Consider the following 25,261-nt stretch of genomic DNA (forward strand, 5'->3'; position numbering starts at 1 on the left):
GCGCTCGTATGTTGTTTCCATTTCAGTCACTTGAGTGACTCAGCATGCCTCCCTCCTGTGTCAGGCACACAGTGGATCAGAGAACAAGGTCCCTGTTACCATAGAATCTGTATTTTAGCACAAAATATACATATTTCAAAAGAGATAATCCTTTATAGTTATAAGTGAATATTTATATGTTAAAAGTAATTTTTAATGAGGACATGCTTATATCAAAAATAACATATTCAAAAACAAACCAAGAAAAGCCTCAACATATTTCTTTCCAAGTTTCTCCTCATAAAATAAGTTTGAAAACAAGAAACCAAACCTAATTTGAAGGGCAGAGATGCAGCTTAGTCTTTGCAGAACTGGCTCTGTGTGCTGGGTCTTGGTTCCCCATTTAGCATTTTCCCAGTCTTTTTTGAGGATCATTCCAAATGAATCCTTCTGTTTCCTTCATCCATGCAAGAAGCCTAACGGTTCTGTCTGCCTTTTTCCCAGTAAGAGATCAGATCATCCGCAATTGGCTTGTCATTCCCTGGTTATTCCCAGAAACTGCTTTCTCTGGCTATTGCCTATAAAACTAGGATGGCCATTTGGTTCCAAACTGGGACACTTTTTAGAGTGAAAGTGGACTTGTTAACAGTTCAGCTGGGATAGCAGGGTGCTATATGATCACACTACTTATAATCATTATCATTTTCATTTCCTCCCCCCTCCTTAATACCCACACTCCCAAAAAGATAATGTTCTTGGTTTCCTGAGAAAATATGTTCAGCCAGTTCCTATTTATATGCCTGATCCTTCTGTAGCTAATTAGTTGAGTTTAAAAGAATGGACAGACTTTTCAGACCATAAAGCCTTGGCTTTTCTTTGACTGTTTGAACTAATAGGAGACCTAAAACATGAGAACATTTAACAAGAAATATTCACATGCTCATTTTTTCACCAGCCTCTATAGCTGCACTGTCCAATCTTGCATGTGGCTATGTAAGTTTAAATTAATTAAAAGTGCAGTTCCTCATTCTTACTCACGTTGAGCACTGAGTAGCTGCGTGTGTCCAGGGGCTTCCATGTTGGACAGGGAACTTACAGAACATTTTTAGCGTTATAGAAAGTTCAATGGGCAGTATTGCTTATAGTATCCTGTACTTCCATTTTGGGATTTGTTATTCTAAGCCCGCTATCCCTTAGAGCCTTAAAATTGTCTCCCTAGAACTTACTGGTTTTTTTTTGTTTGTTTTTTTGCTTTTTCTTATACCTTACAGGAATGTTGGGCTTGGAACTTGCTCCATGTTCTCCCGAGTTGGTGGGATCATTGCTCCCTTCATCCCCTCACTGGTTGGTTTGTACCTCCTAGTTCTGTTTTTCTTGATTGTCTGCTTTGTAAATGTTTGTGCTCTTGAGTAGAAAGAGGCAGCAAACAGCTGCCATGGAAGACCAGCCTGATGCAAACGTGAACCTTGTGCCTTTTAGATTAAGGACCTGTCAGTGCAGATGGACCCTTCCCTGGGATTGACTGTGTTCACTGCAGTTAGCTAATGCCAACCTGAACCTTCCTGTCCCTATTTGTAAGTTAGCAGATTAGTGAGCATTTCTGAAGTTTCTGTTGTGTGCTGGGCTCTGTGCTAAGCCTCTTACATACATTATCCCATTCAGTCTTCACTATAACAGTATGTGCTAGGCATTGGTACCCTGTATTAAATAACGAGGAGAACAAAGCACACCACTTGGAAAAGAAAGTTACAAGGGAAATGTGTGAAAGGGAGAAATGAATATTGTAAATTCCATCCCATCTTCAAATGTCCATGTTCTGCGAAAGATCCCATGGACCCCCCCCTGGGCATGTCTCTGTTGGTCTTCTCTAGGACTTTCCCAGCCAAGACTTGTTGAAACATGACTAGGTTTGATGTGAGGCTGTGAGCCTGTTGTATAGACAACCGCTCATCACTCAGGCTACGACTCACCACGCCCTAGTATAGGATATTTCTGAAGTGCCATTGTAGCCTTTTCTTTTCTTGAGGAAGCGGGATACACTTCCTTTTTCTGAGTGTCTCTGTTACTGAGTCCAAGCTCTCTCTGCTTGCTGAGTGACAGGCCAGTTAACCACTGCTGTCTCAATAGGACCATCTTGTCAGAGTCTGAATGCTAGGTCCTATCATAGAACACAGAGTCAGAGGAGATGAAGAAATGAAATAAAAAGGCCATTAATCTTGCAGATATCTCCTGGAATGGCCAGCCTGGAGAGGGGATGTGTTGATCTCTTCTTTCTTGCCGCAGTTCACAGGTGGACAGGGTCACGTTATCTTTCTGTGAGTTGAATGATGGCACTTTAACCCTCAAGCAAGGTTCTTTGTGTGCTGCGTGCATGCTAAGTTGCTTCAGTCGTGTCTGACTCTTTGCGACCCTATGGACCGTAGCCCGCCAGGCTTCTCTGTCCTTGGATTTCTCCAGACAAGAACACTGGAGTGAGTAGCCATTCCCTTCTCCAGGGGATCTTCCCAACTCAAGGATCGAACCTGTGTCTCTTACGTCTCCTGCATTGGCAGGCAGGTTCCTTACCGCTAGCACCACCTGAGAAGCCCAAGGTTCTCTGAGGCAGGCCATTATGTATGATTATAATGACAAAAGCAATGAAAAGCAAGTCAAAGAAACAGATCCAACATGAAGTAAGAATTGACTCTTCCCTGAGCCATCTCTCCATGTTTCACACTCAATTTTAGATCACAGGACCCTTCTTATAGGTCTTACTAGTTCTAGTCTGCAAAATGTGTCCAACATTAGGTGTTTATCATTAAAGATGCCTGGTTTTGGATGGTTGTCCTAGAACATTATAAAACCCAACACGGTGTTTCCCCCTGAGTCTGGCTAAGTTGAGAAGAGGCGAGTGTTCCCCTTGGTTCAATCACACGCCTGCAGTGTGGTCACGTGTTTGCATGCAGAGGGCCGGAGTCCTCCTCTCCTCCTCCCTATGCCTCCCTCTCTTCCCCCGTCATGTCATCACCTTTGAAAAACCAGGAAAAGACGACCAAAGCAGACATTCTAACCAGCCACAGAATTTAGAAGCCCAAACCAGGGATGACAAAAACTAGGTGGTTCCCATGCAGGAATTTAGGAATGATAATCAGTTCAGGAATCTCCTGGAGCCCAGTCCTGCAAGGACCATAATGTTATCTTTGAAATGATATGTTTGTGTTTAAATTTTCCTGAGAATGTCTTTTGGATCAGCCTGCTAGCATAGCAAAACCATATGTGTAGGTTTCTCTAGGCTTTTCTCTTCCTTTTCAGGGTGTTCAGTTCAGTTCAGACACTCAGTCGTGTCCGACTCTTTGCGATGCCATGGATTGTAGCATGCTGGGCTTCCCTGTCCATTACCAACTCCCGGAGTTTACTCAAACTCATGTCCATTGAACAGCAAGGAGATCCAACCAGTCCATCCTAAAGGAAATCAGTCCTGAATATTTAAGGGTGTTTACACCTTTAACCCCCAAGCCTCTCAGTTCTCGTGCTTAGGGAATCAGCACAGTTGTATGAGACTATTTGGCCAGTTCCAGGGTTGGGGACTTTAAAAGTTCATTTGCAGTGTTGCCTGCATGTGGAGATCACCGTGTCACAGGCCACTCGCCTGAAGTGCAAGCCGAGTGTCTGGCTCACCATGCACCCTGGCCGTGTGTCTTCGCTGCCCCTACCCCACAGCCCCCCCACCCCACAGCCCCCACCCCGAGCATAAAACAGTCTGCTGCTTCCGCTCCACAGCCAGAAGTCCTTTTTATCTGCTCAGCTGCATCTCTGTGCCTGAGGACTGGCTCTAGTTTCCCCCAGTAATTCTCTATGGGAAGAGAAGGAAGGCTGTGTGGTGTATTCTAGTAGGAAAGCAGGACCTGGACAGTAAACGTGCCAGGTCCTTAGTCATGAGACTGCTGATGTCATCTGCTAGGAAACTAACACTGAGTTTTTGTTTGTTTTCATTCCACTCCCTGTCCCCACAGAAGTATGTGCAGTGGTCTTTACCCTTCATTGTCTTTGGAGCCACAGGGCTGACCTCAGGCCTCCTGAGTTTATTATTGCCAGAAACCCTTAACAGCCCATTGCTGGAGACATTTTCTGACCTTCAAGTATACTCATATCGGAGGCTAGGGGAGGAAGCATTATCTTTACAGACCTTGGATCCCCCTCAGGTATGACACAGTTGTTCTTAATCATTCTGGTTTACTACATGATGACAGTTTGGGGGTAATAAAAAGAAAGAATGTCTGGTTAGAGTAATGTGTGTGTGCTCAGTCACGTGGACTTTGCAGCCCCACAGGCTGTAGCCTGCCAGGCTCCTCTGTTTCTCAGGCAAGAATACTGGGATTTCTCAGGCAAGAATACTGGAGTGGGTTGCCATTTCCTTCTCCAGGGTATTTTCCCAACCCTGGGATCCAACCTGCATCTCCTACATTGGCAGGCGAATTCTTTACCACTGGGCCACCTGGAAAGCCTCCTGGTTAGAGTAATAGAACTGAGCAAAAATGCCGGAAAACAAAGGTGGGATCTAATTGCAGCTAATTTTCAGGGAAAGAAAGATGATTCATTAGCTTTCTTAGAACACTTTAGGGACTAATTCTTAGTGGAATAAATATCATCAGAGTACCTTTGTCAGTTGAATGCTAGACAGTAATTTAATTTTAGAAATGTCATGACACCATTTCCCTGCCCTTTTCTTCTCTCCTGCTTTAGTCTGTGGACAAAGAGAGCCCTTTAGGGAGCGAGAGTGACGAAGAGGAAGAGTTTTACGATGCGGATGAGGAGACTCAGATGATCAAGTGAGAGCCCCAGGTTCCTCCTCGGAAGCCGAGGATCATCTTCTGTGGCTCTGTCGAGGGTAGGTGCTCCTGGGAAACTGCAGAGAGCTATGGAAAGAAAGGCTTGAACAAACAAGGTACTCAGTGTGACCTGATGTTTTATAGGCACCAAGAAAGTTGGAGAAGAGATTTCCGTGAACAGGACATCACTGCTTTGAGTGAAGAACTATTACTTTGCCTACAATTGAGATAGAGTGCAGAATCATGACCTTTGGCCAGATTGCTCAATTCTGCATGCCAGAGTGGTAAACTCAGTTGTTTCTAGACATTTGATTATGTTGCCTTTAAACTTCATTGTGACCTAAAGGCAAATATGTAAAATTTCTTCTCACCATTAAGATGGAATCTGTATACCAGATTTGACATCTGCCTGTCTGGATTGCTCCTCACCAGGAATCTTTGGAGGCAAGTTGATGTTAGTGTTGCATTCATTTTTGTGCCAGAAGAAAGAGATTGTTTGTGTGACCTGAGGCCCTCCAGCTTTACCCCAGGAGATGAAATCTGGGCCCTCAGCTTGGTCCCTGGTTCAGTGATTGGTTCCAGCTCCTCGTGTTAGTCCGACAGATGACCCACTAGAAGAATCCAGCCGCACCAAAGTAATGTTCAGAGTCCAAGGTGTGGCTGCACCCCCACCCCCCACCCCCAGCAGCTCCCTTTGATACGTAAATTTCCATCTCAGGTTCTAGTACCAGCAAAACTTCCAAACATGCCCAGTAAATGATGACATTTTATAGAGGGGAAGGGAAGTTAAAAAGTGATTTGTTGAACCCTTTTGTTGAGCCCTTGGATGTTTAAAGGGGAGAAAAAAGATGCCGCTTTTAATAAGGAGGAAAAGAACGTCATCTTTCACAGTTTTCCGTTTGTTTTGTCTTCAGTGTTGTGCAAGGAGGAACCTGGGCAACCTTTAAGGACTTGAACTCATTTAGTCCTAGGTCAGCCCCAGCCTGTTTAATTTAGCTAGAATGGAAGGCGCAGGAATTTCCTAGGAAATGTTGGTTTTCATTAAGTACCACTGGCTTTCAAATAAAATCAGTCATACTGTTTCCTCAAATTGTGCCAGAAGTGTTTCCTGTGAAACTCGAGTGTTATCTCAAAAAGAAGTGTTATCTTGGCGTCAATAAGCTTGGACAGCATTGCTTTAGGTCAGTTTCCCAACTGGGACCGCTGCTGTGTTTTCAGAATTTCCATTTCTGCTAATCTCTTGGAGAAAAAGAAATTTCACTAGAAATAGAAGTCATCACTGTGTCTGTTTCTGGAAATCTTGGAGGACTCACCTCGAATTGGCTCCAGCCCTCTCCTGTTTTCTTCCATTTGCCTCTTGGTTTGTACTATACTAGCCTGTACCTTTGTATTTGTTAAAGTGTTTTATATCCTTCATGCCCTTATGTATTGGGCTCTTTATAAATAGGAAGCATCTCTGCTACTGTTTATTTCTCTCCGCTGTGCCCAGAACACACTATGTATTGCTGTTTCTAGCCATCAAGGAAGTTGTAGAACTCCTGCCAGTATCGTTTTTGGCCAACCCAGGCAAATCTGACCCAAACCCCCAGACTGTGGAATCTTGGCATCTTTCTCTGGGAGCTGGAGACCCTGCCCACCATCAGGAGAAGAAGAAAGAAGCACTTACAAGGACACTTAGCAGCTCTTTGTTGTGACGTTAAAGGGAAAACACCAGCTAACATATGGTGATTCTTGTCTGGTTGTCAGCCTCTTTGCGTTATAAGAGTAATAACCCCATTATCAAAAAATGTGGAAACTAGAAGCTAAAAAAATGTATTACTCACAGACTCAACACCCAGAGACAGCCAGTGTTGTGGCTTTGTTCTCTTTGAAGACCGACTGGTAGCCCATCTTTTTTGTTGGCACTGGGGTTCCCTCTGCCTCTGACTAGATGAATGAGCATTCCATTAGTTCTGTCCCTGAGTGTTCTCTTTTTCCAGCTCTAGGGGAGAAGAAGGGAGGGAAGGAAACGCAGTTGGAACATATGTCGCTAAGGCTGGACTTGCAGCTGCTGGTGTCAGATGTGCCACTACGTTTCTTTAGTGTTTCTTTCTTGATGGTCTTTTGGCAAAGTTTAATAATTTGCCTTTTATAAAAACAGATTTTGTTTCCTTTTTGCTGTTAACTGTTGAAAAATAGTGATTGTGGAGATTGTGCACATGAGTACATTTGTGTTGATTAAATTATCGGAAAACTCCTAATTATAGATAACAAATGTTGTCTGTTCAGATGATCTGTAAAAGGTTTCCTTTTAAATGTCTATATTGTATTCAAAATTAAATTTCTTTTCTCCAGAAAAGCAACAAGAAAAATGTAAGACACATGAGAAATCCCAGGGCTTCCAGCATCTAAGATCTTATCAACAGCTTGTCCAGAACTTAAGCACCACACAGATGTCTTGAAAGAAACTGTGCTGTAGTTTTCTGATCAGGAAGTTAAAAACCACTGCCCATTGAAAATGCAGTATTTGTCATTTGGCTGATTTCAAGTGACAACAGACATTCTTTAGTATCTAAAAATAAAGAAAAAAAAAACCACAAATACAATAAGTAAGAAGCAAATAAATGTTCCTGGGACACTGCCCAAGTAAATTTGATCTGGACAAGTATTTTTATAGAGGTCAAATTGATAAAGATACTTCTAATAGATTTATATTCTTAACAAAAACATTGCAGTAATTCTCTCTACTAAACCAGAATTAAAATGCAGCTTTCTAATAGAACTGAGTCCTCCATTACAGTTTTTTATTAGATCATTAGATCTTAAATTGGACATCTATAAACGATTTTTTTCAGTAAATAAAATGCAGCTTTTTTGGCTTCTTGTGAGTTTGATAGAGAATTGTAAAACATAGGCTTTTTCTTTGGTTCTTACAGAATATGTCAGGGTGTATGCCGTAGCATCTTTGACAAATGGAACAAATATAGATTACGCTAGTAACTGGGTGGTTTGTGGGACAGGGGTGATAGCAAGTTTAAGGAGCTGGTGGAAACAGAAGATAACTGTAAAAATATATCTAGAAGGAGAAAAATGCAAAGTTAGGGCATGATTAGAGAATTTATCTGCGTAGTATATTAGAGGGAAAGTCCTTATGGTTATCTCAATAGATGTTCTTAGTTGCTCAGTTGGGTCCGACTCTTTGTGACTCCATGGACTTAGCCCACCAGACTCCTCTGTCCATGGGGATTCTCCAGGCAAGAATACTGGAGGGGGTTGCCATGCCCTCCTCCAGGGAATCTTCCCCTCCCAGGGATGGAACCCCGGTCTCCCACATTGCAGGCAGATTCTTTACCATCTGAGCCACCAGGGAAGCCCATCTCAATAGATACATGAAGATTCTTTGACAAAATTCAACACCTATTTAAAGTAACAGCTACTAGCAGACAAGGAATAAAAGGAAACTGCCTTCTCAGGATGAGGGGTATCGTAGTACATAAGGTTAGTTGGGACATAAGATCTTGTCACCTTCCCAGAACTGTGGCCTTCAGACTTTATTGATAATGACCACAATAACAAATGGATTCTTTCTCTTCTCTCTTCTTCCACCTCTTTCTAATCTCTGTGTCTGTTTCAATTTCTCTTTCTTCGCGCCTTACAAATGCCTACTAGATGAAAATATTTAAAATACATTAAAATATGTATATAAAACTTTCATGAAACATGTTTATTCTTAAGATAGCTTATATTCTGTCCCATTTTGTCTTTTAAAATGCCATTTGTGATCCACTAAACCAATTTCATGACCTGCTATAACATAAAAATCCATGGTTCTTCTCTGTCTTCTTGTACTGCAAAGGCTTTAAAGCTAAGATGTACATTTCCCAAACACCCTTTGCAGCTAGGCTTCTAGGTGCAATTAAGTTTCCGTCACTCAGATTCAGATGGAATTGGGAATGTGGGAGTGAGGTGGAGGCCGTACTTGTGGTGGATCATTTTTCCCTACTGGGGTCTACAAAGATGGAGGCATTTGGTTTTGCTGAGGCAGTTTCAGCAGAAATGTTGACAGTCAGGGGCAACACGTATTAAAACCTTAATAAGGTGTTTTTTTTTTTTTTTTTTACACAGAACCTGGAAAAATAACTCTAGTTAAAGAAAGTAAAACTTCAAAAATACTCAACAATCCCAAAAATATAAGATGAGCAAGAGACTTGACTTCCCAGATACTAAAACTTTTTGAAGCTATGGTATGAGTGTAGTAATAGGTAAGCAGATCAGTAAAACATAATAGAAATCTCAGAACAACAAAGGATATATAACAGTTTGGCACTTTTTGAAGATGGTATGACAACTCAGTGGGGAAAAAACTGAATTATTCAATTATTGTTGTGGCAACTATTGGGTTTCCATATCAAAAATAAAAGAATTACACCCCTTCTACATACCATAACAAAAATTCCAAATGAATTGAAGAACTTAATGGAAAAAGGTAAAACTTTTTAAAAAAAATTATAAAATGATATAAGAGAATGTTCTTATGACCTTGAGGGATAGATGGATTTTTTCAGACAAAAAGTAAAAATCACAAATCATTTTTAAGAAGATAGGTTGATATGTTTCACTACATCTAAATGTAAAACTTCTTTCTATATGACTAGATACACCACAAAATTAAAAGCAAAGCAATAGATTGCTAATGCTAAGTCACTTCAGTCGTGTCCGACTCTGTGCGACCCCATGGGGAAAAGAATATTGGCAACTTCTGTAAAAGACAAAGATCAGTATCCAGAATATAGAAAGAATTAGTGCCGATCAGAAAGAAAAATAAGGAGGAAGCTTATAAAATATATTTTTAGGTAATTTACAGCCTCACTAGAGGATCAGAGAAATACAAATTGAAACAATGTTAAGTTATTCAAAATCCATTAGATTAGAAGAAAAGAAGAATTCTAAAACAACATTTTGGAGATACAAAGAAGAAGGAATTTCTCTACATTCTGATAGAAGTATAAATTTACTTGTCTTATAAGTCTAGTTAGATTGTCAATAGCCAGTGAGGTTGAAAAATGTAAACATTCTGTGACACTTCTGTATCTATTAACATGTCATGGAAGAGTTTTCAGATATTTTGAAGAAAACCGTTTCACACTGTGCCACACATAGTACACAAACCTACATATACATGTCCATATGTACATATATGTCACCAGTCATTTTTTATAAAATAATACCATTGCTAAATGCATTGCACTGTATTTTCTATGCTATTATATTTTACCTTAAAATGAAAAGAATATTGGTGAAGACACACAAAAGTGATTAAAGCATGCAGTTGCAAGAAGTGAAATATACCTTTCATATTTACCTTAGTACTTGCCTAGTGTGCTTGTCTGCAAGTAGATATGTACAGAGGTGTCCATTATAGTTGTAATGAAACAATGAAATTAAATACCTTCAGTAGGGAAATGTACAGATACCATTTTATATTCAGGAAATGGAATTAAACCTGGGACTTCTATGCACTGAGGTGGATGGATGTTCAATGTTGAATCAAATGTTAGCTAATCTTTCCTAGATCAAAGTTATCTCATGGTTAAATTCTTTAGTGAGTGACAGGAGTATTTGCCAGTTAAAGAGATCCAAATGCTTTTTAGGCCATACTTTACAGTCAAGACTGTTGATATTCTGTTGCAGAAATACAAGTCTCACCATTATTCCTACCCAAATGAAGAGTTATCCCCCTTCCCTCTACGTCTGAATTTTTCCTGGAAAAGACCTTTGCATCTGTGAAAACATTTAGACTGCTTCTCAACTGAGACCCTAGAGCTCTGTAATATAAATCTTAGAAGAGATTAGTTATTTATTGAAAAACATCAGGGGCAGATGTAGCCAAATGAGTATTAAAATAACCGGTCTAGACCTTGCGGAACAACTGATTTTGAATAGACTGGATTCTGATGGAATTGCTTTGCTGCAAAATGTAACTGGGTGAAATGATTGTGTAAGATAGGTAAAGATGCACACTCAACTTGGAGATGAATTTAACAATAAATGAGTGATTTGCCAGTATGTGGGCAGAGCTTCCAGAAACCGCAGAATAGAAGGCAGTATGCAGCAGGAAGCCCATCGATACAGTCTGCACAGGTCAGCTTCCTAGGCTCAGCACAGGTTGAGGGCTGGATCCACAGAGGTCAAGTGTTCAGCACTGGGAAGCATTTGAGAGCTGGTAAATATCTGTCCCATCAGATTAGGGGTTTTGAATTGTAGAAGCTACGATATGCTTGCTGGTGACGATACAATGGATTCATTTGCTTCCTAGAGCCACTTTAATTACTATAGTTGCCTTTCCCCATGGATAGGATGCCTGCTTCCTATTTGCTATAGCAGGTGGCTTGCATCCATTTAGTCGTGTTGCAGGACCCAGTTATATGTGTGTGAATGTAACAGAAGAGGGACTGTAACAGCACGATTCACTTTCAAATAAAATCCTTCCTGTAGTATGTATCATCATTAAGTTTTCCATTGTACTTTTATCTGAATATGTGCTGTAATCAAGGGAGAAGACAACGAGTATTTTGCTTCTACAGGTAGAATAGCAGCAGAATACACTGGTGGTTAGAAAATGTCAATCAAATTAACTTTTCCATAAAGATTCCCAAGACTCCTTTTTAAAAAAAATATGTATATTTATTTATTTGTCTGTGCTGGGTCTTTGTCACTGTGTGGACTTCTCTCTGGTTGTGGTGAGCAGGTGCTACATTCTAGTTGCAATGCCCAAGCCTCTCATTGTAGTGGCTTCTCTTGTTGGGGAGTGGAGGGTCTAGGGCACACTGGCTCAGTAATTATGGCTCCCCAGGGCTTCCCTACTAGCTTAGATGGTAAAGCATCTGACTGCAGTGCAGGAGACCTGGGTTCGATCCCTGGGTTGGGAAGACCCCCTGGAGAAGGAAATGGCAATCCACTCCAGTATCCTTGCCTGGAAAATCCCATGGACAGAAGAGCCTGGCAGGCTGTACAGTCCATGGGGTCACAGAGTCAGACACGACTGAGCGGCTAACACACACAGCTCTAGAGCACGGGCGCGGTAGTTGTGGCCCATGGGCTGGCTGCTCCACGGCATGCGGAATCTTCCCAAATCGGATGGAACCGGTATCTCCTGCATCGGCCAGCAGATTCTTTACCACTGAGCCAGCAGGGAAGCCCCCAAGACCCTTTTTAGTTCACATCGGTAATTGGATGCTGTATTAGTTTCCTATTGCTGCTGTAACAAAATATCACAGACCTTAGACAACACAGACTTATTCTATTACATATTTGAGAGTCAGACGACAAAGTGCATTTTAAGGGGTTAAAATGAAGATGTCAGCAGGGCTGTTTTTCCCCCTGAGCTTTCAGGGGGAAATCCGTTCCTTTGTCTCCTGCAACTTCTAGACAGCGCAGCGTTCCTCAGGCCTGGCCACAGCACCCCAGTCTCTGCTCCTGTTGTCTAACATGGCCTTCTACTCGCTCTGATCTTCTGCCTCCTTACTAGTACATCTGTGGCTCCATCAGGCCCTCCCAGATAATTCCAACTCCTCTCTCCGTTTCAAGATCCTTATCTGCAAAGTCCCTTTTGCTGTTAAAGGTAACATTCACAGGTTCTGGTGATTAGCATGTGAATATCTTTGGGGGCCAGCAGTCAGCTTATTATAGGTGTCTTAAGTGTGTGTCACTGAAGTTTTCTAAGTGGACAGGACCTGCTGGCATCATCAGTGTATACTTGTAAGTTTTATGGGAAAACCTGATCATCATCAAGATAAGCTGTACTCAGACCATGGGTAACAGCCACAAATCTACTTTTCTTAATGAGTTTATAGACACAGTTGGCTAAACTTGAAGTCTCCCAGTTATTGTTTGAAAGAATAAAGTGCTTAGAAAAGAATTTAAACCTACTAAGACTTTGTCTCTGAGTTTTATTTGTTGCCGTGTCTTAACTTCCAGTAGTTTTCTTATCAAAAGCAATTGTTCTCTCTACCTTTGTTGTATATTCTTAAGCATCTCGTACTTTTCCATAATTATAGTATTTATTGTGTAATCTAATAAATGATGATGTCTTTCCTCTTAAGCCATGAGCTGTATGAAAACAGGGTACATGTCTATCTTTTTTCCTGCTAAATGTCCACCCATAGCACTGGACCCAGTGTGTTATTATTAGGCATTCAGGCACTTTTTTTTTTTTTTATATTGGAGTATAGCCAATTATAGCCCAGGTGGCAATAGTAAAGAACCTGCCTGCCAGCACAGGAGATATAAGAGATGTGGGTTTGATCCCTGGGTTGGGAAGATCTCCTGGAGGAGGGCATGGCAACCCTCTCCAGTATTCTTGCCTGGAGAATTCCATGGACAGAGGAGCCTGGTGGGTTATGGTCCATAGGGACACAAAGAGTTGGATATGGCTGAAGCGACTTAGCACACATAGCTGATTAACGACGTTGTGACAGTTTCAGGTGAGCAGCGAGGGACTCAGCCATGTAGATACATGTATCCATTCTCCCCCAGACTCCCCTCCCCACCGCTCTGCCGCATAACATTGAACAGAGTTCATGCGCTATACAGTAAGTCCTTGTTGGTTATCCATTTTGATAATAACAATTTGTACATGTCCATCCCAAACATTCAGGTATCTTTGAGGATTCCTCACTACTCTTTCCTATGAGCTCTGTCACTGCATTGAACTCAAAAGCAACCAAAGAGGCTGTATCTTACTCAACTTAGTACTTCTAACAACTAGCACAGTACTGGGGACACGGTAGGCATTCGTTAAATTTTTTAATGAGTGAATACCTAGACACAAGGGATTCAAGATTGGCTTAACTAACCTATCAGCTAGTGTTCTTAAACAGGATATTCTTCCCCAAGATCAGTTTGAAAAGAAGGTCTGTGGAGTGTTTAGCTCTGAAAAAGCTACTTACAGGTTCCTTAAAAAAACAAAACAAAAAACAACCTTCATTCCACATTAACCTTCCTATTACCTAAATCACCATTGTGAGCAAAGTGAAAGTTGGGATTAGAGTGTGTTCAAGAGAGAAATGATCCCTTTTAACAAGGTCTAAAATGTCTACGCTGAAAATAGAAGTAAGCGAAGAAGGATTAATTATTAAATAATGATCTTATCCATGTATTTATTTATTGGAATATAATTGCTTTACCATATTGCATTAGTTTCTGCTTTACAACAACATGAATCCTGTATAAGTATACATAACCCTCTCCCTCTTGAGCCTCTCTACCACCCCCGTCCATGTATTTATATACCTATTACTAAAACACCATTCATCCTACTGAGTTGTAGAATAAATCAATTTAGTGATTCTTTTCTTCTCACTGAGGCCTCTCCCAGAGGATATTCTTTGGGGAAGTTTTTGGTATAACCATCAATGTTATAATAATCAGCTCTCCTAATATAATTCATCTAATGGAAACAACTTGTAAAAGTTTCAGAAATGCTGTCAATTCAATTCCAGGCATTTGAGGGCTCAGCCCATTAACAAAAAAGTTGTTAGGAATTGGATCAATGTCCTGATTTTCCTGTTTGCTAGTTGATGCAGAAGCTGGCTGTCAGGTGTTGACTATGTTTCCCTTAATTTATCAGAGGAATGCAGAAATACCTGAAAACATCTCAGAGTAAAGCCTAAGGGCAAACCTGGATAGTTAGGCTAGTTGTATTTACTTGTCCATTCTGCCATGTGCAGAAACTATTTATTATTGGTAAGCAGGTTCCAAACTATTTTGAATTCAAGGCCAGAAAATGGAATCAGATGCTTTTGGGTTATAGAATTCTATAATGATTGATTTGCCAGTATCAAAGCAGAGTCAGAACATAGCAGATGCGTTTCCAACAGTAAAAGAATTTATTATCTTCCCAACCCAGTCCATCAGGAGAGAGATGAGGCTTGATAAGGATTTAACTGATTAAGAATGACTAGGTAAAAAGTTGGAGACCTGGACAACAGCAGAGAATGTGGGGAAAAAAAACAGAACAAAGGGTGTTGTTTTGTCTTGTGGAACAAAATGTCCAAGGTAAGCAGAGGTATAGAATCATTAACAAGTTTTGTTGACAAAGGTGTCATAAAATGACATCCAGTGAAAAGAGTGACCATCTAGGCTTTAAATGTTTACATTCAAACCACCCAAGATAGCTTCAAGATTATTATTATTATTATTATTTTGTGCACAAAATATCAAAAGATTTCCTTAACTAGTTTCTTATATTCAAGAGGAAAGTTACAGGGGAAAATAATTTATTCCTAAAATATTTAGAGTGCCTACTCTGTGCTATGTCCTATTCTTCGTGCTGGGTTAAGAGAGAACATGTATTGAGAATTATTCTAAACAGTTTCTACTTCTTGGTATACAATCTTCAGAAGAAAACTATGAAATGTATACTATGGATCCCATTTTATAGGTGAGAAAACTGAGGCCCTAGTTAAGGACCCCAGGTCAGACAACTAATTGTTGGCAAAACCTGGATTATCTGGCTTCAGAAGTCACTTCTTAAGCGACTAAGCTATACTGCTACAATTCTAAAGTGACGAAAGTGAAAGTGACGTAGCTCAGTCGTGTCCAACTCTTTGCGACCCCGTGGACTGTAGCCCACCAGGCTTCTCTGTCCATGGGATTTTCCAGGCGAGAGTATTAGAGTGGGGTGCCATTTCCTTCTCCAAGGGCCCTTCCGGGGTTCTTAAATTTTAGCAGGCCTTGTGTTTTCCAGGTGCTGTTTGATGATGATGGTGATGGTGTTTATAACTACCACACACTGACCACCATGCATCCTGGCATCATGTCACCGTGTCTATGCAGTCTATGATTATGTCCTAAGAGTCTCACAACAACCCTATTAGGCAGGTGCACAACAACAAAGTTTAGGGGCATTATGTAACTATCAATATCACAGCTGGTTAGGGGCACTGTTAGGTCTAGATCACATTTTGCCAAGGCCCAGACGTTTTGATTAGGCTCTTTGAGGAGGCAGAATATTTAAAGGATTCTAATTAGTTAATGATTCTCCCTGTATTTTAGAACCATTAAGGTTTTTTTTTTTTTTCCTTTCCAGAATTAAATCAATAAAGGAATATAATTGTCAGGCAAAAATAGGGATTGAGAAGCTCATTAAGATTCATATGGCTCATTAATGGATCAAATCCAGTTATGCTCTCGTAGAGAAGATGGAAAAATTCTCCATTTCTGAATAGTTTTGGGAGTTACTTTCATTGTTCACTTTAGGGCAACTATTAAGCTATCTTTCCACCGAATATATTCAAGAAAAATTCACTGAGTACCTACTGTGTACCAAGCATTTTCATAAGCTTGGAGTTGTCAAAGATCATTGAGGTGGGTTTCTTAAGCTGTGAGCCTTCCCAGAGTCTTTGGTCTAACTGGGGGGATTTAAGTCCAACAAGTTGAAAAGGACTTAGTGAAACTGAGAGACCTTCTGGGATCCAAGTTTGGGAAACTGGCTGGTGACTGAAATGGATTTCTTTTTCAATGAAGAAGTTCTTGAGAGGTGAGGTCTCAGGTTGAGACTTTTGATAGTGGTTTCATTTGATAGTGGTTAATTATGCCAACAACTAACAGGCTAACTAAAGCCTGTTATCTGAGGAGAGTAAGCTTGCTGCTATCAGCAAAGGGACACCTAAACATTTCCTCTTGTAAACACTCTTTCCCTTTATCAGATTAGCCACATTTCAAAGTCCTGTGCAAAGACCAGGACTGCCGTAATTTTTTTTTTCATTTTCCTCATTAAAATTCTTTATTTGATAACTTAATAACTTTTAACTTTGGAGTAGTTCAACATGCTCCCAAAAGATATTTTAAAGACCCTCTGAAATCTTCACAGTATTGTAAGAATACAGTTTTAGAATCAGATTTTTTTATTTTATTTTCCTCTTCTTTAACATGTAATATTAAGACATCATATGTCCCTGTTCTGATTACTGAGTAATGTGTATATAAAACAGCTGCCAAATAGGAGAGCTTCAGTAAATTCTACTACCTAGAAACTGCCAAAGATTTTTAAACAAGGATTTAATACACACCTTTTAAAATGCTTCATTTTGTTTTCTTAGCCATGCTGCAAGGCTTGTGGGATCTTAGTTCAACCTGCACCCTCTGGAGGAGAAGCACAAGGTCCTAACCAACTTCTGGACTGCCCCCAAATTCCCAAAAAAATGTTTTAAAGAAAGTTAACTCTCATGGTGCCATATGGTTTTTTTTTTTTCCAAGATGAAATTTACATTGAATGTTTCAAGAAAACCTGTTTTCAATCTGACCCAGTTCATTTGCCACCTAATCATGTAAATGAGGAAATAGGGCTTTTGTAAGACCACTTCCTTTTTCTCTATCTTCCTTGAAGATCTGGAAGCTCCCTTCCCCTTTTCCCCTCCCACTTTCCTGAGGAATCCGGGTTTGGGGAGGAGGCAGTAGCCTCCCGGTAGGAGGAGAGGAAGGACTATAAAATCCATTTCTTCTAACCTTGGACCCCTTCTCTCTTTCCCTTTTGGAAGCAGCTTGGAAGGGTAAGTGTGGGAGAAGAGTACTTGGGAAAGTAAAGTAATTGGGAAGTGTGTGTTTCCCGCCTAGAGCTCCACAAGGGAGCCGGTGAGAGGAACGCTGCTTGCACCGTTCTCTGGGTCATAGAATGATTCTTGAGGATTCTTTCTGTCTATAGGTGCACTCATAAAGAGTGATCTGGTCAGAGTGTCACCTGTGATTAAATCACTGGAACTCAAGGGAGCCTTAGGTGAACAAACAGGAAGCAAATTCAGTTACAATATGTGGACCACACTTAAGGCTGATGAACAGGTCTTACTGTTTAGAGAACAAGCAAATATTTCCAGTCCTTTGTATCTAGTTGTTCGCATGAGTTCTATTCCTTGCCCTTTTCACTTTGTATACTCTCCCTGAGCAATCTCTACTTTAAATACTGAATTTTATTTATATCTTTTCTCTGATTATAAAAATTTCAGTATGTTAATTGTAAAAAATCTAATATGGAAAGTAAAAATTTAATGCACTCCCACCACCCAGAGAAGACCACTTTTATTTCACAGGTAATGTTTTGTGACCTACTTTTTTCTGTCAATAATGTCATAAGCATTTTCTTGTTCTTAAATATTCTTTACTGTATAATTTTTAAAGGCCACAACATCTTCCATCATATAACTGTATTATAACTTATTAGCCAGTGTCCAATTTGTATTTAGTTTGCATCCTTTGTTTCCTGTTAAAAATGAGTCGTACGGAGAGTTGGCATACCGTTCAAGCTTCTTTCATATAAATTTTAAGGTGCAGAGTCATCGAGTTAGTGGGCATGATTCTTAAAATTTTGATAAAAATTTTCCTGTCAGTTTACATTGCCGTTGTTAATATATCAGGGCCATCATATTCCCCACCGGCTTCTAAGCATTATTACCTTTCTCTAATTTTTGCCAAACTGTCAAATTAGGGGAGGGACCAGTTGAAAGAATATCTCATTGTTAGAATCTAATTTGCCTGTTTCTGTAACTAGAGATGTAATAACAGTTTGGGGATTTTTTGTTTATTAATTGTCTATATTTCTTCTTCTATGGATTGTCTTCTCAGATTCTCTGCTTATCCCTGCATTGTGAAATTATGTTTTCTGATTTTGAAGTTTTGAATTTTTATCTGACGTTTTCAGGCCCTTCAGCATATGTTCTTCATATACACAAGTTTAGGTAAATGTTGGCCTCCTGCCTCCTTTTTCCTCTGGTTCCTTTTGTGGTTTATTTCTGTATGTAACTCTTTCATTTACTTGGAATTTATTTTGCTGTATGAGGAATATGGGCTTCACCGGTGGCTCAGTGGTGTAGAATCCAGATTTGATCCCTAAGTGAGGAAGATCTTCTGGAGAAGGAAATGGCCACCCACTCCAGTATTCTTGCCTGGGATATCCCATAGGGAGGAGTCTGGAGGTCTATGGTCTGTGGGGTTGCAAAGAGTCAGATAGACTTAATGACTAAACAACAGTGAAGGGATACAGGGAACTGGCTTTATTATTATTATTATTATTTTTTCTAAATAGCTGAGCATTTTTCTTTCATCTCAGTGGTTCGTATTATCCTCACAGATTAAAAGCGTCACCTTTAAAAAGAAAACAGCCTGTAAGGATCCAGAACTCATGCATGGTCAGGATTGTTGAAGTGGAAGAAGGGAGATGGGTGGGAGGGAATGGGGCTTGAGAAAGGCAGTCAGTGAGAAGACTTCCATTTTATGAGAATTATTGTATCAATTACACTTTATATAAAGAAAAAAAAAAGATCAGTAGCAAAAGTGACAAATGTTTTCATTTGTAAAGTCTGGATATTTGGACCTAGAAGTATTTTCTATGTTTTTCTGGCACTCTGAAAAAATTTATGGGAACTGTATATTTCCTGGAGTCACCAGTAAAAGGAGCCTGGCATCTTCTTATTGATTTTATTATTTCTCCTATAGTGGTTGCCCTTAAAATGTTCTTACTTCTTTTGAGTTGATTTTCCTCGTTGATTTTCTTCTAGGACTTCATCTACTTTATTTCAGATGTTGAATTAATTAGCATATGGTTTAGAAGAATAATCTCTTTATACCTGTGACTGTATCTTTCTGATTTCAATTTTTCATACTGTAATTGTCTTTTTATTTGATGAGATTAACTGAAGTATCTTTGTGTTTCTGTTGTTTTAAGTTATTTTTAAAAAAATTCCAAGTGGTTGGAATTATTTTGTATATAATCATTATTTTTTGTTGTGGTTTTGCACTGGTCAAAAGGTGTAGTCAGTACAGTTTCTTTTTAGAATATTGAAAATTCTCTTTGTCGTGATTTTTCCATATTGTTTGTGAGCATTTGATAAGACTGTTCATGTTTCTACTTTAATTTTTACCTACTTGATCTGCCAAGGACTGAAAGAGGTGTGTGAAAGCTTCCTATCACAGTTGTGTTTATGCCAAATTCTTTTTGTACTTCTAGTAGTTTATGCTTTACGTGATTATTCTTAATATTAGTAATGGTTCATGAAGATTCTTGCTTGGCTACTACATATTCACAGTGCCTATTGAAAACAGCAGAAAACTGAAATAATTGTGTTCCATATGAGAGTCTATAGGGAGTTTAACCCACTGGTATTTATTGTCATAATTGCTACTTTGGACTTCTGTCATCTTTTCTGGCTTGTATGGTTTTTTGCTATATTATTAATTTTCTATCTTTCTCTATGTGTTGTATTTTTCATTGTGATAAAATATACGTAACATAAAATTTACCGTTTTAATCACTTCTAAGGCATTAAGTACACTCACATTGTCGTACAACCATCGCCTCCATCCATCTTGAGAAATGTTTCGTCTTCTAAAACTGAAACTCCATTTAATAAACACTAAACCTCCATTCTCTCTCTTCCCAGCCCCTGGGAACCGCTTTTCTGTGTCCCGACTCTGTGAATCTGACTGCTATAGGTACTGCGTACCAGTGGACTTGTACAACAATTGTCCTTTTGTGATTAGCTTATTTCACTCAAAATCTCTTCAAGCTTCATACACGTTGTTGCATGTTGTCAGAATTTCCTTCCTTTCTAAGGTTGTGTGCTATTCCATTGTTTATGTAGACTCTATTTTGTTTATCCATTCATCTGTTGATGGACATTTGGATTGTTTCTAGCTTTAGGCTGTTGTGAGTAATACTGCTGTGAACATGGGCATGCAATACCTGTCCAAGTCCCTGCTCGGATTCTTTTGAGTACAGTACCCACAAGTGAAATCACTGGATCAGATAGTTACTATAAGTTTAATTTGGGAGGAAATTAAATTTAAATTAAAATTTAGAAGTTAATTTAAAATTAAATTTGTGATACCATTTCTCATAGCGAATGCACAATTTTACATATCCAGCAGCAGTGTACAAGTATTTGAATTTCTCTACATTCTCACCAACTTTTGTTATTTTCTAATTTTTTAAATTATAGTTGTCCTAAACGGTGTGAAGTGGTACTTTATCATAGTTTTGACTTGTATTTTCTTAATGATTAATGATGCTGAACATGTTTTCATGTGCTTATTGGCTATTTGTAGATCTTCTTTAGAGAAATGACAATTCAAGTCCTTTGCCCATTTTTAATTGAGTTTTTTTGTTGTTTCTGAGTTGTAGAAGTTCTTTATACCTACCTACTATAACATATATCCCATCCTTACTATCATTAAAAGCAATTGGCTCCTGGTGCCTTCCAATTTGTATCCCTCTGCAGGTTGTGGCAAATGGATAATATCACCCCTTAGTTCCAATGTGAATTAGAAAACAAACATATTTTTCTTTTTCATTGGTCAGTTCAGTTGGCTTGAGGCTGAGAGTAGGGGAAGATTTTTGATACATGGGCTTATTTTGCATTTCACTGTACGTCTATGGTATTCAGTGCCTCCTAACTTAATATCTCTATTTTGTTGCCATCTTTCTGACCTCAGAGGGATTTCTTTATAGACGCAAATGTTCTCATTTTATTCCCCAGTTTAAAAACTCTTAAGGGTTCCCCAGTACCTACAGGACAAAGTTCAGACATCTCCTCATATTAGGCCCAGCCACTCTCTGGACACTGACGACCTCTAGGGCTTCCAATCAGACCACTCTTCTTTCACTTTACTCTAGCAAGAAGCAATTCATCCCAGTTGCTTAAATACCTTAAGCCTACTTTCTGCTAAGTGTTATGCTAGACTCTGCAAAAACAAAGTCTTTCTAATAAATTCTAATTTTAAGGATCTTATAAGACTGGGTGAGGAGACAGAAGATTGTATCAGTTTGATGATCAATCCAGTTTTGAGAATTCCTTTTGTGTAGGTTTGCAGGAAGCATATAGAGAATGCTTTAGGGAAGTTGTTATGACTCCATGTTTTTTATTAAGATGTAATTCACATACCATAAAATCCACTCTTTTAGAATGCGTGATTCGCTTTTTAAAGTATATTCACAAGGTTATGTAACTATTGCCACTGTCAAATTCCAGAAAATTTTTTCATCACTCCGAAAGAAACCTTATACCCATTGGCGGTTGTTCCTCATTCCTACTTGTCCTCAGCCACTGGCAATTACTAATCTCTTTTCTATCCTCATGGACTTACTTATTACATATTCAATAACGACTTCATATAATTTGTGGCTCTTTGCATCCAATTTATTTCATTTAGCATGTTTTCAACCTTTATTCATGTTGTAGCACATAATGTATCAGTATTTCATTCCTTTTTTTATTACCAAATAATATTCCATGGTATACATACACTACATTTTATTTATTCAAGGACAATTAGGTTGTTTCTACTTTGGAGCTATTAATAATACTGTTATGAACATTCAGGTACAGATTTTTGTTATGGACATTTGTTTTCATTTGTCTTGGGTATGTACCTAAGAGCGCTGGGTCATAAGATAACTCTCTAATTAACTTTTCAAGGTCCTGAAAAATTGTTTCCCCATGTGGCTGCTCCATGTTTCATTCCTACGAGCAGTTTTGAAGATTCTGACTTCCCACATCCTCCCAACATTTGTTATTGTCTGTCGTTTGATTATAGCCCGTTCTAGTGAAAGTGAAGTGGCATCTCTTTGTGGTTTTTTCTTTTTGTCTTTTCTTTTAATTATGAAAATATGATAACACATTTATAGGGGACTTGGAAAATATAGAACAAAATTGCATATAGTTCCACGATATATTACAGTTGTCTGTTTTAAGTAGATAAATTGTTGTGGTTTTAATTTGCATTTTCCTAATGGTACTGAATATCATTTTGTGTGTTTATTGACTAATTTCTATGTCTGTTGAAATGTGTATTCAGATCTTTTGCCCAGTTCTTAATTAAGAACTGTCCTTTTATTGTTGAGTTTTAAGACTTTTTGTAGATTCTGGATAACAAACTATCAGAAATATAAATTTGCAAATATATTCTCCCATTCTGTGAGTTATCTTTTCACTTTTAAAGACAGTGATCTTTAAAGCATGATAGTTTTTAATTTTCATGAAGTCTAATTTATATTTGTTTAATTGCTTGTGCTTTAGGTATCATGCCCAAGAAATAATTGCTATTTCAAAGTAGATCAGAAAACATAAGTCCTACTTTGTTCTTATTTTTCAAGATTCCTTTGGCTATTCTTTGCCCCTTATATTTGCATATATATATTTCAGAATCAGCTTGTCAGTTTCTGCCCCAAAAGGTAGCTGGAATTTTTGTAGGGACTGTACTGAATTTGTAGGGACTGTACTCCCAGTTTGGGGAGTATTTCCATCTTAAGAATAGTAAGTGTTCCATTTAATGAACATGAAATATTTTTCTGCCTCCTTAAGTATTATTTAAATTCCGTCAGTGTTTTTCTTTTAAATTTTAAGTGTACAAGTCTTAGGCTTTTTTGTTAAATTTGGTCATATTTTATTCTTTTTTATGCTATTATAAGTTGAATTATTTTGTTAATTTTATTTTCACATTGCTCATTTCCAAGTGTGTGTTAATAAAACTGACTTACCTGTTTAGTGTACTGATTTTGATCTTACATCCATAAACTTTGCTGAACTTGTTTATTAGCACCAACAGATTTGTGTGTGTGTGGATTCCTTATGATTTTTTTATATGTCATCTTCAAATAGAGATTATTTTACTTAAACTCCCTCATAGAGTCTTTTTCACCTTTCAAGTCTCAGTCTAAATATTCCTTCTTCATTGAATTTTTCCTTGACCTGCCAGGCAATATTGATGTTATTTACTTTAGCGCAGTTAATGGTCTTGCTCATACTTACCACTGTTGTACATACTATTGTCCTGTATTACAATTAAGTGTCTGTGTTTCCCTCATCATTAAGACAGGCCCTTTTGTTTCCCTTCCATGAGTTTGGAACTCTGCAGTGTGGTGTCATGTTCACTGTAGAGAAAAATGTCCTCAGTGTCCTACAGTTTGATTTAAATGCACACAGCTACCCTCAAAGATTGTACTTAAGCCTTTAAAGTAGACAATACAAAGTTCACTTATTAAGAGATGAAAACCAGCTTATCAGTAGGCCTCCAAATGGCAGACATACTCATCAATTATGTGTTCTTCTATACACTTTACATAGCAGTGTTGGCTTTTGTTCAGTTCAGGGCTGCAAACTATATGAAGAATAATTACTCTGCCCTCAGCTTGTGGAGAAAAGCGATTATAATTCCCTCATAATTACAGCCATGGATTGTTCTATCTTTAACTGAGTCATCTCAAATAAACGGAAATATTTTTAACAGATATTTTGGTTTAGGAAGCTTCTAGAAATAATTCATCAAAAGTAGTTATACTGCACTGGGCACCCAAGCTGAGGTTAAAACAACTGCAGACATAGTTGGTGTCTATGATATTACTTTCATTTTCTTTTTGATAAGTCCTATGTGTGACTAATTTGCTGCCTAGTATCATTCAGCATTGCTTTTTATTTGAGATCATTTTAGTCTCATTTAATGATTGAGCTATAGTTGGATTTAGCTGGGAAGCTGACGATTTATGTAATCTTACCCTTAATTGGATATTGAAAAGGAAATCAGAATCTGAGCAGTTTTTGGCACCAAGAGCCCAGAAGCCCTTGTATCTCTCCAGTGTTGATGACTGGCTACTTGATGTTGTAATAAGGCAAGAATTTATACTGAGAAACAAGATCATTATTTGAAATAAACCCGCATGAGCTGAGGATAAAGGCTTACGCTTTACTTCTTGGTTGATAGTATTCTGACTGCTCATGACTGATGGGGGTTGTCATGGTGATGAGAGAGCATGAACTGGATGGTGGCTGGGATAGACATTGCAGTGTGGGAGAAGGGGGCTTAACCTACATATCCTTTGTTAATAGGTCTTTGTTATAGCCTTCCTTTGAAGAGGGCTTGTAATATCATGTTGCCTCTCCTGATGCTGGAGTGTGAAATGAGGACAGTAAAAGAATCCTGTGGTTCTGCAAATCAGACTTGTCTCTGTGTTCACTCCATTGTCCCATGACCCCAAGGAGGCTTACACCCTGAGGCAGAGACTTGGTAGTAAGAAAAATGTCACTGTTTATATGATAGAGCAAAATGTAAAAGAGTTATTTCAGGAGGTGCCAGTCATTTGGCACTTTGTTCTACCATTTTTTAAAATAAAATGTTTAATAATAAAGACTCCTTGATGTTGAGGTATCAAACTTTATTCATTCTTTTCTATTCTTGTTGCTGTTTTCTCCGACTGGGTTGACCTTGATCACTTTTACTGAAGAAACATATGCCCAAAAGGCCAAATTTTATTTTCTCAACACTGATTGTAGATTATAAACTGCCATAAACATATGGTAAAAAGCTGTGTTTTCCTTGTCATTTTGTTTCCTTAATCGTGTTTCAAGAACAAATATTGTGGTTTCTGACTAGTGAAGCAGAGAAGTGGGGTCTGAGTGTTCATTTTGGTGACAAAACCTCTGGCAGGCACTCTGAGAGGTTTTACCTTTCTC

At 38.8% G+C, this 25,261-nt stretch overlaps 2 protein-coding genes across 9 annotated transcripts in view; both read left to right on the forward strand.

Moving 5' to 3' along the window:
• SLC22A15 (solute carrier family 22 member 15) overlaps positions 1 to 24,936 on the forward strand; it is a 115,533-nt gene extending 90,597 nt beyond the window's left edge. For 2 of the 5 annotated variants that reach the window (XR_009597155.1, XR_009597160.1), the window contains exons 10-13: positions 1,251 to 1,323; positions 3,972 to 4,160; positions 4,702 to 4,846; positions 4,932 to 12,694. Coding sequence is in view for 2 of the 5 variants with exons in the window: in XM_060401496.1 (XP_060257479.1) it covers positions 1,251 to 1,323; positions 3,972 to 4,160; positions 4,702 to 4,791 (352 nt within the window). In the remaining 3 variants the exon portion in view is untranslated. Of the gene's footprint in view, positions 1 to 1,250; positions 1,328 to 3,971; positions 4,161 to 4,701 lie in introns of those variants that run through there. The other 3 variants (XR_009597154.1, XM_060401496.1, XM_042252998.2) reach the window with 3 other exon arrangements.
• Positions 17,221 to 25,261, forward strand: part of MAB21L3 (mab-21 like 3) — a 94,231-nt gene continuing 86,190 nt past the window's right edge. For all 4 annotated transcript variants that reach the window (XM_060401520.1, XM_060401523.1, XM_060401526.1 and 1 more), the window contains exon 1: positions 17,221 to 17,317. The gene's annotated coding sequence lies outside the window, so the exon portion shown is untranslated. The remainder of the gene's footprint in view (positions 17,318 to 25,261) is intronic.

Source organism: Ovis aries, chromosome 1 (genome assembly GCF_016772045.2).
Source record: "Ovis aries strain OAR_USU_Benz2616 breed Rambouillet chromosome 1, ARS-UI_Ramb_v3.0, whole genome shotgun sequence".
NCBI classification, from domain to species: domain Eukaryota; kingdom Metazoa; phylum Chordata; class Mammalia; order Artiodactyla; family Bovidae; genus Ovis; species Ovis aries.